The sequence below is a fragment of the Takifugu rubripes genome, chromosome 9 (genome assembly GCF_901000725.2).
Source record: "Takifugu rubripes chromosome 9, fTakRub1.2, whole genome shotgun sequence".
NCBI classification, from domain to species: Eukaryota; Metazoa; Chordata; class Actinopteri; order Tetraodontiformes; family Tetraodontidae; genus Takifugu; species Takifugu rubripes.
The window spans coordinates 8,072,651-8,087,303 of NC_042293.1; the positions used below are offsets into that span (position 1 = coordinate 8,072,651).

General features: G+C 46.8%; 1 protein-coding gene across 3 annotated transcripts in view; it reads left to right on the plus strand.

Annotated features, from left to right (window-relative positions):
- Positions 1 to 9,914, plus strand: part of trim44 (tripartite motif containing 44) — a 28,043-nt gene extending 18,129 nt beyond the window's left edge. For all 3 annotated transcript variants that reach the window (XM_029841386.1, XM_011607282.2, XM_029841387.1), the window contains exon 6: positions 9,255 to 9,914. In XM_029841386.1, the coding sequence (XP_029697246.1) occupies positions 9,255 to 9,339 (85 nt within the window). In that variant the 3' untranslated portion in view covers positions 9,340 to 9,914. The remainder of the gene's footprint in view (positions 1 to 9,254) is intronic.
- Positions 9,915 to 14,653: the final 4,739 nt, after the last annotated feature.

Genomic DNA, 14,653 nt, shown 5'->3' on the forward strand with positions numbered 1-14,653 from the left:
GCTTTTCAATGTAGACTAAGTGAGACATTTCAAAAGGACAAAACAATAAATTTTTGACCGCTACGATACCTCTGGACTTTAGCACACAGTTACATCTCACGGTAATTGTCGGCTGCATCCCGTGTCGAAGAATGTTGGCGGTGGTGTAAATAAATCTGCTGCTTTATTTACACCATCCATTTAGCTGTGGGGAAGGCAGGGGAGCGCTATAGGACGCATATTTTTATCAGCTGAGAGCCGTGACAGCTTGGAGCCCCGCCGTTCTGCCCTGTCTGTGAGGGTGTCCTTTACACTGAGGGTCTGGATGATTGGACTCAGACAAAAGGGAGGAGCGAGGGTTCATTTGCCAGACGACCGGTCTGCTCTTTTATTTTGATGATCTCCGCAGTTACAAATTATTCCGCATCCATCCATCTATCCCTCGCTACTTTGGGGCAGCGTCCAAACCACTCAGCAGACGCAGGCAGCTTGTCCAGGCACCTGGGTAGTTCGGACATTGACGTGGCGCCGGCCTTCTGCAGCGAGAGAATAGGGGCTGTACAAAGACACAACAGGAGGGGAGGGAGGTGGGGGGAGCGCAACTCTACCAGTCTGCCAATTCTGTGGGTGCGGCCGCAACCAGTCAGGCTTCATAAAAGCTAGCTGGCGCCGGGACAAAACCACAACAGTGATCGCATGTCTGATGTGAAGATCAGTTCCCCTGCATCACCAGTGGCCATGGAGACGCTAAAGGGCAGAGAGGGAAAGCTAGGAGGACGTGGGTCGATGAGGGAGAGAGGGAGACGGCAGGAAACATGCTGGGTACGGGATGGATGAAATGATATTCTGGGAGGATAAAAATGCTTTGTAGCGAAGTGACAGAGCATTTAAGTTAAGCTAACTTCAAATGAAAATAAAGTTTGCATTCACATCCAGTCTTTTAAAGGCTCACATTCGCTAGAGTGGTCTTTAATAAAAGAGTAGTGTTTGAGCCAGGCAGTAATCTTCTGCAAAATACTGAAAAAGTGGGTCAAGCAGTCTCCTTTCTGCTGTTGACCCAGACTTAAAGTTACAGTCGAGGCAGGAAAAAAACGGATGGCAGGGAGTTTCTAAGGTAACCCTGACCCTGGTGCTGCCTTTAGAAGGATCCACAGAACTGTTCGTCTCTGTGTTTCTCCCTATTGTGGGGTCCTCAGGGAGACTTCAAAGAGCTTCTAAACAGTCCGGATTTAAATCTGAAGCAGAAGATGCACTTGTCATTTCATGTTTGCTTGGTTAAAGACAAATGGAGGAAGATAAATTGTTATTATTATTGTTCTTAATGATAATAAACACAGACTTTCACTATCCTGTTTCAAAGTTCACCACTGGATAAAACATGTTGGTGTGGAGCTAACAACCATCAGAGGTAGAAAATGGCTATTTTAAATCTTTATATTTAGATTCTCGTGTTCGCTGCTGCTGCTGCTGCTGCTGCTGCTGCTGCTGCTGCTGCTGCTGCTGCTGCTGCTGCTGCTGCTGCTGCTGCGGCTGCTGCGGCGGCGTCTTTGCCATCTTAAATCAAGATGAATCTCTTTCAAAAGAGAAACTGGCATCAGTTATTCTGTCTGATCCACGATTTACTGCATCATCTAACTAAAAGCCAAAAATGTGCCCAAAAAGTGGATGTGTGCATTGATTTGGAGACTAGATCCACTCACACACTGTCCAGTTGTAGTGATATAATGTAGGAGTTGTCCACCGGCAGAGCTCCCTCTGTCATCTTGGGGGAGTAGTGTTGTGTTTGCATTTGCACTTTAGGCAGAAGTTGTTTAATCAGAGTTTTACAGTATATGCAGAAACACCTTCCATAAAGGAAAAGCTATTTAGTAAAACTATAAATTCTTTGTAACATCTACATTCCAGAAAACCTTCAATTTTTCTTTCCGCACTATTAATTTGTTGCATTAAAGTAGCAAGCAGTGGCTTACTGCCTTTTTTAGACTGACAAGCGTGTAGGAGTGACATGGAGAGATTATTGTTCCTCCGCGCTGAGGGTTTATCCCCTGAGAACATTGCAACAGTATTCCACAGACAGTTAAACTGGAGCACTGTGCAATTAGGTACATAGTCCCTCTTCACGTCACACTTCATTGTTCTTTATGGCAGCATCCTATAAAGAGATATATATTTAAAAACCCCAGGCTCGCCTGCAGCTAGAATAGACTTAAAGACTTATACTACAGCCAGGTAGGCCACATATTTGTTCTTTATACCATTTTTATATATAAATCCATCGAAAGTTAGTTCTGTATTGTTACCTACAGTAAAAGATGTAGTAACTGTTAGTCATTTGTCCTGTTTCATACGCACAAAGGTGTCATTTATGAGCTGCTTGCAGTTGTTTTATCATGCCTGTTGAATAATACCAAGAAATTTTATTGCGGCGTATTCCTCAAAGTATTTTGTTTTTAATATTTGACACTCCATCACCTTCCTTCTCTCCTCTGAGGGACTTTAATGTCCATTACCGCTGTTTTCTATCTGACCGAGTCTGGTGCGGTTATGAAAACATTAAACAGAGCTAATTGGCGACCGTCCGATTTCACAGCCAGTGGAAATGTTTCAGCCAAAAAAATGGACAACAATGCCTCCAAAGCATTTAGCAAAGGAGGCTGGAGCAGCTGTGTTCATGCTAAATGACTTGTTTTCATTCATTTCTCCAGTGCCGCGTGGCCACAGGAGCTGATGAGCCCGCGTACAATTGAGTCTCAGCTGTACTTATTTGCTGTTAGGTGAGAGTCTCTGTGTGATTAACGCGAGGTAACCTGCATCAAAGCAGGCGAGAAATGAGCTCACGGAGGATAACGGTGATCACCCAGCTGTCGTCACCCGCTGCAGTCCACCTGTGTAATTATTCTGATCGGCCGAGCATTTTTATTCGACTTCAACGACCTTTCAGCCAGCGTGCAGGAAAAAGCAATAATTCATGCATCGAGTAGCAACTTGACTGCCTGCATTCAAGACTGGAGAGGGGTCGGATTGTATTTTCTGCAGGAACGGCACGCACGGACAGGGGTTTGAATGGGGTGTGGCACTCTGGCGAACAAGCTGTGCTGCACACAGGGTCAGATTATATAGCCTCATATCTGTGTCCTCTCTACGATGATGCATTGCCTGTTGCCGCGCCTCGTCTTGCACACTTCCGCCGTAAACTGATTACAGGTTCAGAAATGCCTCCGGGGTTTGCTTTGTTTTTCAGGGTGGGATAATCCCACTAAGGGTGTAAATACCACAGTGGCTTAAGAAGGGCCACAGCGTTGGTGCTGAGTAATCATTCGCTCATGTTCTCATTTCGGTTGGTCTTCTAATCCCGGTGAAACCCTTTTATTCTGCCTGTGTCCTTGCCTTTAACATCTATCTTCGCTCATGTTATCATTTCGGTTGGTCTTCTAATCCTGCTTTTCTCCTGAGGTCAGTAGTTGATTTTGTGTCAGTGGAGATATAAAGATAACCTGTCTTTTCTAGGCGTGTTCATGCTTTAATTATACATCTGTGGTGGGTTCAGCTTGCTTAGAGCACTATCAATACTTTTATTACCTATATGCATTTTACTGCCCATAAATAGTCTTGATCGCTGCAACTGTGAGGTTGCTGATGCAGGCTATAAAGCAATTCTACAATTTAGCAAAACATGCCCAGGCCTGTTGATATATGGTGTTTATTCGTTTTATCTTACAGAGATGGATGGATAGGTGGAAGATAGATGGTTGGATAGATGATGGATGGCTGGATGGAGGCATGTATGGATGGATGATGGAGGGATGGATGGATGATGGGTGGATGGAATGATGGAGGGATGGATAGATAATGGATGGTTGGCGGGATGGATGGTTGGATCGATGATGGATGGAAGGATGGATGATGGTGGATGGATGAGTTGCTGGTTGGATGGTTGGATTGTTGGATGGCTGATGGAGGAATGGATGGGTAGATAATGGAAGGATGGATGATGGAAGAATCAATGGGGGGATTATGGAGGGATGGATGTAGATGATGGAGGGATGGATGGGTAGATGATGGAGGGGTAGATGATGGAAGGATAACTGATGAAAGAATCAATGGGGGATTATGGAGGGATGGGTAATGGAGCAATGGATGGTAGATGATAAGGGATTGATAATGGAGGGATAGATGTATAGATGATGGAGGGATGGATGATGAAGGGATGATGGGGAGAGGATGGGGGATGCATGATGGAGGGATGGATGTGTAGATGATGGAGGGATGGATGTGTAGATGATGGAGGGATGAATGTGTAGATGATGGAGGGATCCATGATGGATGGGGAGATAATGGAGGGATGGACGTGTAGATGATGGATGATGGAGGGATGCGTGATGGAGGGATGGATGTGTAGATGATGGAGGGATCCATGATGGATGGGGAGATAATGGAGGGATGGACGTGTAGATGATGGATGATGGATGGGGAGATAATGGAGGGATGATGGGGAGATGATGGAGGGAGGGATATGTAGATGATGGATGATGCAGGGATGGATTTCCGAAGCACATATTTGAATTTGTTGATTGTTGTATTGGAGAACAGGTGAGACCCTTTCATGCTGCCTGTGTCCTCGCCTTTAACATCTCTCTAACATCTGCAGAACCCCTGGGGGACAGCAGAAGGTGCACGTTTAGCATCCTGTGCTGCTGTTTGAGGCTGTGGTTTGAAGACAAACCCAGTTGTGACCCAGAATCTGTTGCCATTAGCAAGTTATATTCAGATGTTTGATGACTATAATCCCGACTTCCCTCAGTGGAATATTTTGAAATAGTCTCTTATAAGTACGATCAGCTCTGAAGTGCTTTTCTAGACATTGCTCCTATTTAATTCACTGTCTGGTTGGTCTTGTTGCAGGTTTGTGGCCCAGAAGCGTCTGATCTAACATAGCATTTAGCACATTTTGACTCGCAGCAGCCAACAACGCTGCATTGTCTCCTGTGTTATCGCAGGTTAAGAAGCATAATTTAGAAAATTGCGCTCTCTTAAAACCTGAGGCTGCAGAACAAAAGATGATGATCGCGTCCCTGGCAGCGCTCAGACGGCTCTTTGTGTTAGAGCCGAATTGAAAAGAGCCTTATCTGATGGCGGCCTGTGTAACCTGTAGCTTTAATAGAAACTCATGAAAAATGTACAGTAGTTCTCTTGATCCCCGCACTTGCTCTCCACTCCTCTCGCCCTCCTGTCCTCTGCAGCAAGCTTCAACAAAGTGTTTCCTTCCTGCTGACACTTCACTTCTGTTCACTTTCCCAGTGTGTTTTTGATTTGTAACTTAGCTTCTTTGCCTCAGGATTCGATCTGATTCCAAAGCCTTGATCTTTTGGGGAAGACCTTTCGAATTAAGAGGAACTTGCCAGAAATCGGCCCGTTTGGCAGCCTCCTTCCCCACGTCTCCGTTCCCTTTTATCTAGTTTAGCTGTAATAATTTATCCAGCTGTGCTTTTTCTTCGGCACCTTTACTTATAGGTTGCAATTTTCCAATAAATCCTGTGAAAAGATTTATTTGGTTTCTTTTATGATGATGCATATCGGCAGAAATCCTGTCTTATCGCAGAGGCGGATGGCCCTTTTAGAGCCATTGTAAATTCATAAAGTGAAAGCGGAACTGTCAAACAAGTCGGCCCAAAAGAGAGAGAGAGAACACACACCCTCTCAAGAAAATAGCCAATTAGATCCAGCAGAGCATTAGTGCAGAGCCAGAGAATCCCCCATAAAAGCCAACGCTGTGTCATTTCTTTTTTCGTATTAAACTCCCATTTGCAATTCGCGCCTTCTTTTTAAGATTCATTCTCACTTACTCACCTCATTGATTGTCCATTTTTACCTCCGACGCACCTCCGTTCGGTCCCACGCCACGCGCCTTTTCTCGTTGTGAATTTGTTTGGAGGGTTAAATCATCCTATAGAAGCGACAAGATTTACTTCATTAAGTGAGCGGAATGCGCCGCTTCACTGGCCAGTCCGAGCCTGTCCTTGTGGGCTCTATCAATAACCATTAAAGAACCTCTCTCATTAGACGGAACCTTGTAGGCCTCCAGGACTTGAAAAATGGCTCCTTCCCACTTATGTGATGGAGTATGCTTGGGTGGCATCGCCACTATTTGGAAATGCAAATTGCAATAGTTATTTCGCCCTAAGGATGATTGCTTGCGACGCCGTGTACATCCATATTGTCGTTCAACCTCATTGCTTAATCAGGTAGAGACTCACCCCCCCCCCCCCATCATCATCAGCTTCCACTTGGCCCAGAAACCCCTCCCTCCTCTCTTGCTCCAGTTTTTCCCCACACACACACTCAGAAGACACACTCACACGTACACCTGAGACACATTCAGCACATCCAGGCTACCGCAGTCTGATTATTCTTATGGCAAGGAGGCCAGACCAGGCAGCCGCCGCTGCTGCAGAGCGATGAGAGTGTTTACGGATGATGACTCATGACTCCTGTGGATCCTGTGGTGGCAGCGGGGATTTCTAATGCTAATCAGGACAGGAAACACCCCCCTTTCAACCACAGCTATTCGAGCTACCATCCTAGCTAGTGGATAGGTGGCGATTTTGGACCTTTTCCACTTGTTAGTGGGACCTGCGATATCACAGACCACAAGTAAATAACGAGCTTGCTAGTTAGCATCTGAAGCATCTGTCCAGAAACCAACTTCTTTTCCCCTGTTAAAGCTCCTTTCTTCACCTTTTTACACGTTATTTGACTTCCAGGTCTGGAATGTCGCAAAACTTGTCTGAGTATCTCCCTAATTCTCTTTTTTTAGCCATCTCTGTGAGGTCTTTCCCATCAGTCCCATCACTTATTTCTCATTTCCCCATGAGCGATGGCTTGATTTTGGGCACATCTGGAAACCAATTTGCATTCTACTCAGAGACGAGACATTACCAAAATTACTTTTGTCAGTTCCAATCAAAACCTCTCACCCCCTTCTAGCTCACGCACGTGCATTCCTCCAGTTTCCCACACGCCATCCATCACCCTGGTATCCACAGCTGCTCTGTTTGACTCCCACTGAGGCTCCTTGGTGGGCCTCACCATCCTCCACTCAGGCCCCTCTGCAGGGCGCGGCTGCATCACCGGCCCCTCACAGTTAGACGCACATTAAAGCTCATTAATTAGTCATGAATGGAAAGAACCCAGCTGTCAGGAGGCAGAGTTGAAAGCGATCTTTTACTTCCAGGCCCAAAAGAAGAGGAGCAGATAAGGAGGAAAACGAGCATAGTGATGGTTTTCGGTTACAGGGAATTCATCACCCACCCACTGTGGTTTTGTTGCATGTTGAAGCTCCTCTCTCCATTTTTCCCTCTGCCCCCATTCTTGTTGCCCCCCCACCGCCACCACCACCGCCGCCGCCGCCACCACCGCCTCTCTCCTCAAGTAATGGCCTTTCTCGTGTGGATGGAATAAATAAGTTATTACATCCATGTGTCCCAAGGCTTAGCGAGGACTGTTTGAATATAAATAGTTCATTTGCCTCCATAGTGCAGGTCTCATATACATATATTTATAATTACTTTGCCTTTTTCCCTCCCTTTTTCGCATTTGTTTTGGTTGAGCGGAGTCGCAGGCTTGAAATGGCCTCACGTGAATAAGTCCGCCGCTGTTTTAGCTGGGACGGACACCAGGGACATGTGTAATCCGGGCATGTTTAACAGTAAGGAGCGAAGGAACACTGATGTTGTCGACAACAGAACAGTTGCCGCTTCTTCAGCAGCCGCGCACGGTCCCGTTTATGCCTCGGCCCTTTGCTGGTAATGAAGACCAGCATTTCATGAAAAAACAAAAAACTCTTGCAGACGAGGGAACGCCGCACCGCGCGTACATGTTGTGATGATGCACGGGCAGGGGGAGGAGGCGCCTCTATGTTGCTGTCAACAGAAGTGTGTCAGACGGGAACGCTCCGGGAGCAGCAAAGATATCGCTGCCTATTACCTCACGTAAGGTTATTTATTTTAATGCATGCAGCCCGGGCAGCAACGGAGGCAGCCAGGGTTGGAGGCGAGTGAGGGCAGCTGCTGATGGATGGGGCGTCCTGCTCGACAGAGCAATATAGAAGATTGGTTGGATTAGCGTTACTAGGCATGAAATCGATAATTTTATAGAAGATCCATTAATTAGCTGCTTGTTTTAAAAACAAAGCCCTTCTATAACATCAATTGCATGATGGCGTAGCAGAGTACACGCCCAGGTGTCAGAGGTGAAAGCCCTCGATTATTGTCCTGCTTTTAAATGGCGAGACCCCCCCCCCCCACCGCGAAAATGCAGTGAGCGACCTGTTGCCGCTTAGACCATTATTTATTGTTGCTTAGTCAACAGCCTGCTAAATCCTCTGCATTATAGTTTGTCAACGCTGCTTTGTTTCATTTCCTGTTTTGCTAATTGAGGCACTTTTAAACATGACAAAACAACAGTTCTTTAAACAACAACATGCCTCATTTCTTTCTTTTACAACAAACATCTTAACTGCGGTTGATTAATTTGCTTTACGCCGTTGGTTCTCGACAGTTGCATTACTGTTCAGTTGCCATGGACAACCTAATGTCCTAATGTGATGAAAAAATGTTTTTTTTTTAATCATCTGGGCTGTGTTTGATCATGTCTTCCAACATACAGATTCATTTGGTCACAGCCAGTTTATGTATAAATCCTCAGAAGAGCAGCCGGCGGCACTGCTGCGGCGGTTTGTACTTCAGAGATCTAATCTCCCTGGATTCCTCCTCTGGCAGATGACAGTACATCCCATATATATAATCTAAATGCAGATTAAATGGCCAAGGTCACGGGAAGTGCCGGTCTTCAGGACAAACATTTGAGCAGTGAGCGTTTGAGAGTTAAACGTCCTCGACACTCACCCAATCAAACAGCGTCGGCTTGGGCGGAGGGCGAAACATGCTGACGCGGTTTTTTACAACCGGAGATGATGCTTAACGCCACCACAGGAAGGATGAGGAAAGTGGCGAGCCGTTCTCTCTGGAGGATCACCATCTTAATCACGGCGTCCAATTAGAGCGTATGATGGGAGCACGCTGAAATCTCTCAGCCAGGCTAACGATTTAGCGGCCACTTCGTCTCTGTCAACGCGGAGCCGCTGATATAAAAGCTACAGGACGGATGATTTCTACTTAAGGCGCCGCTTGATTGAATCCGATTACCTTTCACAAAGCTTTGTTATATTTCCGTAACATTTAAGATGATCTAATGTCTCGGGTGTTTTGCTTCTGTAGGCTGCCGGAGCCGCGGGCCAACCCGGTGGACCTGCGGGACTTTGAGGACAGCGATACGGAGCTATCCATGGACCACGCGCCGTGACACTAAGTGACCAGACTCTTGGTACACATCACCTGCCTGTCGGTGTCTGCTTCATCCAGCTGTCAGGCCTGTCCCACTGGCAGGCTGTCCATCCTCTGAGCCATCACTCTACCTCTACTCCCCCCCCTTCTCTCTCCCAGCCTGCCAGCACCGACCTTGAAAAAGGGCAGCCGCCACAGATAAGTGTTTCAAATCCTCGTTGGCCAACGACTTTCTTTAATTGACGCGGGGAACTTACGCGCAATCAATTACCATCAGGCCGGGTTCCCTCCCGCCGCGCACGTCGGCGGTTTAGTGGTGAGCGCGGCTGATTGCGAGAAAAGGCCGGCTGGGCACTCGGGCGGAAAGCCAGTTCTGCGGCGACAGATGTCAAGAACGGGGGAACGCGGCGGCAAGATTCACTTCACACTTGATTTATTCACAATATGTTTTCAGTTCTGCGCTTCAGACAAACACCGTGGACAGTTTGAGACACGGAACCAAGATCATTTGTCAGACGCCACGGCGCCTCCCATCTGACAATGTATGACACATTTTCATTGTTAAACTAATAAAAAAAACCTACTTTTAAAGCCCCCTCGTCTGGAGTACTTCATCTAGCTCTACTTCTGCTTCCTCTTACATCATCTGCTGACTGATCTGTCAGGTTTGCATCCCTTTTACATTTGTCAGGTCTTTTATCAGATGTCAGGGGACAATTTAGCATCACTTGATGGATAAACGACACCGAGTTTTTGTTAAATTAGAACGCGCAGCAGCTCAGTTGAAAGCTTGTCACATTTTAGCATTTGCTGCAATTTATTTGACCTTGACTTTGACCTCTGGGTAGCTGTATCTTACATGTCCGATGCACCTTCTGGCTGACCATTTTGTGTTAAAGGCTGACTGTCTTGCTGAGAATTTTTAAAAAGCAGCGCACGTTTGACTCCTCCACCGTGGCTTAGAATGGTTTCGTTCCTCTTACGTGTTGCTGCGACTGCCAACCTCAACGCGACAGTCTGAATCCCTGACATTTGAGCTTGTTTACGTATATGTGTCTATTTTTGTAGTAAATAAATAAAATAGCCAGCACCTTCCCTGGGTTATATCTTAAAGAAGATAGCACACACTTGCAAAAACTGAATATATGTAATGTGCTCATAAGAAAACTTTACTGGCACATGAAGAAGGACGGTGGTAGGAAAGGAGACGAGAAGCCAGATGTGAGGACCTTTTTTTTTAGCTTTTTTTTTCAGCTTTTTCTTCATCAGAATTCAGAGCAGCGAGCCAGTCGCTCCGACTGGGAATTTGAAGTTTTGGAACAAAGGCCACCAGTGGTGCAGGCAGGGTCTCTTCTTCCCGGCTGATACATTTAAATGCAGGCTGGTTGCAATCAAGGCCGACTGGGAAGTCCCAGAACCCTCAACTGGCAGCTTCATCCTGAGTCTTTGTTTCCTCCCCGCTCATTTTTCTACATCTATCGCCTTCACCGAACCTCAGCCTGCCTTTTTTCCTGTACTGGTTGTGCTCCCTGGTGCGTAGAAAGCCCTCTCAGCATGTCCAACCTCTCCACATTGCGATAATGACTTGGAGAAACTCATTAAGCGGTGGCCATTGCCGCCTGAGTGCTAGCACATCTGGGTTTGCATTCTCCAGTGAGTTTCCCTTTACAGATATAATGGGGCTTAATGATTTACTGCCCGAAACATTGATCCTGAGCTCTTGCTAAGCCAGTGTAGACTGACCAGCCACACTCAAGCCCTTTAGAGGATTTTTTTTCCTCATGTATGCTGTAGTGAGGCTGCAGGTAAATTGATTTAAGCTAGCCGGCAGCGGTCCTAGCCGGATGATAGTCCATCGTTAATAAAAGCGGCTCGGGCCAGCACAAATTATTATGCCGTCATCCTCATCTGTGCTGCCTGTTTCATGGCGTCCCAACCAGATCAAAGAAATGCTAACAAACTTGATTTAGGAACGTCTGCGTGCTGCCCGGCGAGGAAATGGAGAGGAGAGGGTTGTCTGATCTAGTTTCACCTGGATGAACACAAGGTTCCCTTTTTTGCACACCCAATTACGCCTGCTGTTCCAGGTTCAGAGCGCCGTGCGCGCTCATACATGCACAGCGACGGGCAAATAAACAGACGCAAGACCTCTGCAGTGCCAACAGGAAAAAAAAGGGGGGGGACTGTTTGTATGTTTGTATTGACACGAATTAATCGCTTCATGGGTTATGAGATTGAATTTGCTACGTGAGGCGCTTGCCAGTGGCGGCGGCGCTTTGATCGGCGCCTTTAACGGAGCCCATTTCTCTTTGCCATCATTTAAAAGACAGAATTTGCGTAAAGTACCTCCCCTTCCCGCCACCCCGCTGGGATTTAATGAATCTATTTATTAGCCTGCAAGAATGGACAGAGAAAAGGGGGAAAGTATCCGATAAGGGAGCAGATGTCGCTGAATCCGCCGGCGCGCGTCCGTGCACGTCCGTAGGTTCGTGTATTTAGGAGGATGCGCATTAGTCTGTGAAAAATGTCATATTTGCAGCCGCCGACAACCCTTTGTATTAAACCGCAGAATGTGAGGCTGGTATCAGATCAAATCCTGTATCTTATTCATCTTCCCCTGCGGCCTCTTACACACACACACACACACACACACACACACACACACAGTGTGAAAACAGGTATCACCAGACCGGACTGCGACAACATCTGTTTGCTCTGGGTTTCAGCTTCGCCGGAGCCCAAAATATGGTTTATATTTTTTTTGATCTCCAGTTTAAAATGTATTTTGGGGACAGATGGGAGATGCACCTCCGTGCACATTTTCTTTGTATTCATCACTTGTTCTCGTACCTGCAGCCTGAATCCATTTCATATCCTGCATTCAGAGGGGGGCTGAGCACCACCGACAAGGAATTAATCAATCTCTTCCTCGTCATCGATTTCTTTGGCTTAGAAGAGGTCCAGCCAGTGAGGAGGTGACGCGGGTTCCAGGGACCATCTCCGAGTGACTGACGGCAGGCATCCGTCACAGGTGGCAGGTACAGACAGCTGTCTGGCAGCTGCGGGTCAGGAACAATGAATGGATGGAGATGAGGCGGCGAGGGGGGATTCATCTCTTCCCCCAGACAGCTTTCATCGCTCAGCCATCTCTGGCGGGCCTCTCGCTGCCGCTCCCTTCAGTGCAATTGTTTCCCGTCAGAGCGCCTTGTTTAAATGAAGGAAAGAAATCACATCGAATGTTCAAAATCAGACGTGGCAGAGCAGCACACTCAGAGAAGGGTTTGGAATGAGGATCACGAAAGATTGTAAAAAAAAAAAAAGATGTCATCAGGGGAACCTAACGCGAGATGGTAAAGCTGGGGAGGATCCACCAGAGGTGGGGGAGGGGTGGTCGGCGATATCGCCTAATGCCGTGGGTTGGGAGAGCTGTAACATTACGCCGCCTGTGTCATGTTGGTGATGAATCATCCTCACAACAGGGATGAATGTGGAATACAGAGAAGCGGGAGGCGTAGCGTTTGTAGCCTGGCTCCCCAAACATCTCTGCCCAGAGGTACAAAACTATTTCTATATTTGGCTTTATCAAAGCGGAGTATCAGATTTCTCTGCGGCTGACACGATTATGTGTACGCGTGTCTAAAACCGGTGTGCTGCATCTAAAACCCAGTTTCCTCTGGGGGTGTACGGCTTCAGCATGAACCTTCCCAAATTTACAGGGGGGAAAAAAATGGGGGAACAACACTGGCATGTCTGAAATGATCCACCCGTGGCTCATTAATGATGCGCACCAGTATCACCAGTATAATGCGCACCAGTATCACCAGTATAATTAACCAGCTTTGGGGAAGAGCTGGTTAATTATACTGGTGAATACAGCAGCAGTACTATTAAGTCTGGCCCGAGAAGGGGAAGGGTGCGGATGTCTGACCTCGAGGGCTGCCCACTCCAGCGCTCGATTAGATACACACTTCCAGGCTTGATGAGGTGGAGTGTATCAACAGTTTTATCAAGGACGGAGCACCATCAAAGTGGTACCGATGTCCTCACAAGTGTGGGTAAATATGCTCAGGGTGATCGCTTCAGAGTTTCCGTGAGTTCGAGATGACGTGAACTGCAATTATGTGGAACATGCGTCCATTTTAAACCCGAGTGGAGGTGAGATCGAGTCTGATTACGTATACGATGATGAGTTGGTGTCACAAAGGTCCAGATCCCAGAGAGCGACGCTTTGTCTCATCTTGTGGGAGGGGGGTCAGAGGTCACGAGCGCTGTTCCTGCTCAGTGTTTACAGGGATTTTTGCACATTCTCTTCATTTTTTTTTAATGTACACATTAGAAAATCTCCAAATATATCTGCTCTTCACTTTCCCGTTCAGGGTCACTCCTCGCCTGGACCGTTGCTGCTCTCGTCACCTTGGCCTCCAACTCAAAACTAAATCCACCTCCACCCACCATTGTCTCCCCGGAGTGAGTTCACAATCCTTCTGTTAATATTCAAGGCCACCCACAAGCTCACCTTTCCATATCCGTGTTCCCTCTGGCACCCGCGCATCTCAGATGCCCAAACGCCGTCACTTATCATTATTTGTAGCCTCACAGGTACGACAACATCAGCCTTAAACGCCTGCTCCTGTACAAACAGCTTCCTGTGAGCAGCCCAGTGTCAGCGTCCTCCATTCATCAAACTCTACTGGAAAAGACAAATTCGCTGAAAGCGGTGGATTCTCTTTTGTCTAAATCACCCAAAACGGCAGAGGTGAATTTATTAAAAGGTGGGTTTGGCTCTTTGGCTGCTCGCTGCTGTTGTGCAGGAGCTGCTGTCAATTGGTTGTTCTGAAAGGATGCAGAGCAGGAAGCTCCTGAGGGGCTTGTGAAAGTGAAAGGGAAAACAGTGGTTCGGGTCCAGAAGAGGCTCCTGCACAGTTAAAGTGAAGCCACACCTCCCCCGTTTACCCTTTTTTTTGTTGTGAAACTGTTGCAGAACTATTAACCTTTAATGCACATGCAGCATTTCTTTCCTTCCATTTTATTTTGTCTCTGAATTGATGTGAGGGTTTTTTAATTACAGGTGTTTCGGGGGATGTTTTTGGTGTAGTATTTGTCTCAAAAGCTTGTATAGGAACACAATTATAAATGAGCTGAGGAAATTGGCAGGATACACAACTTGCTTCCCCCCCGCCATATTTTCCCAGTGTCCCTCGATGTTGGTCCCACCTACATGAAATGTTTCTGCATCAGACTCCCTGTGGTGAATGTTTAATTACGATGACAAGCAGCTTAAAATTCTGATCCTAATTGGATTCGGTGGTGATAAGATAGAAACTAAACATACA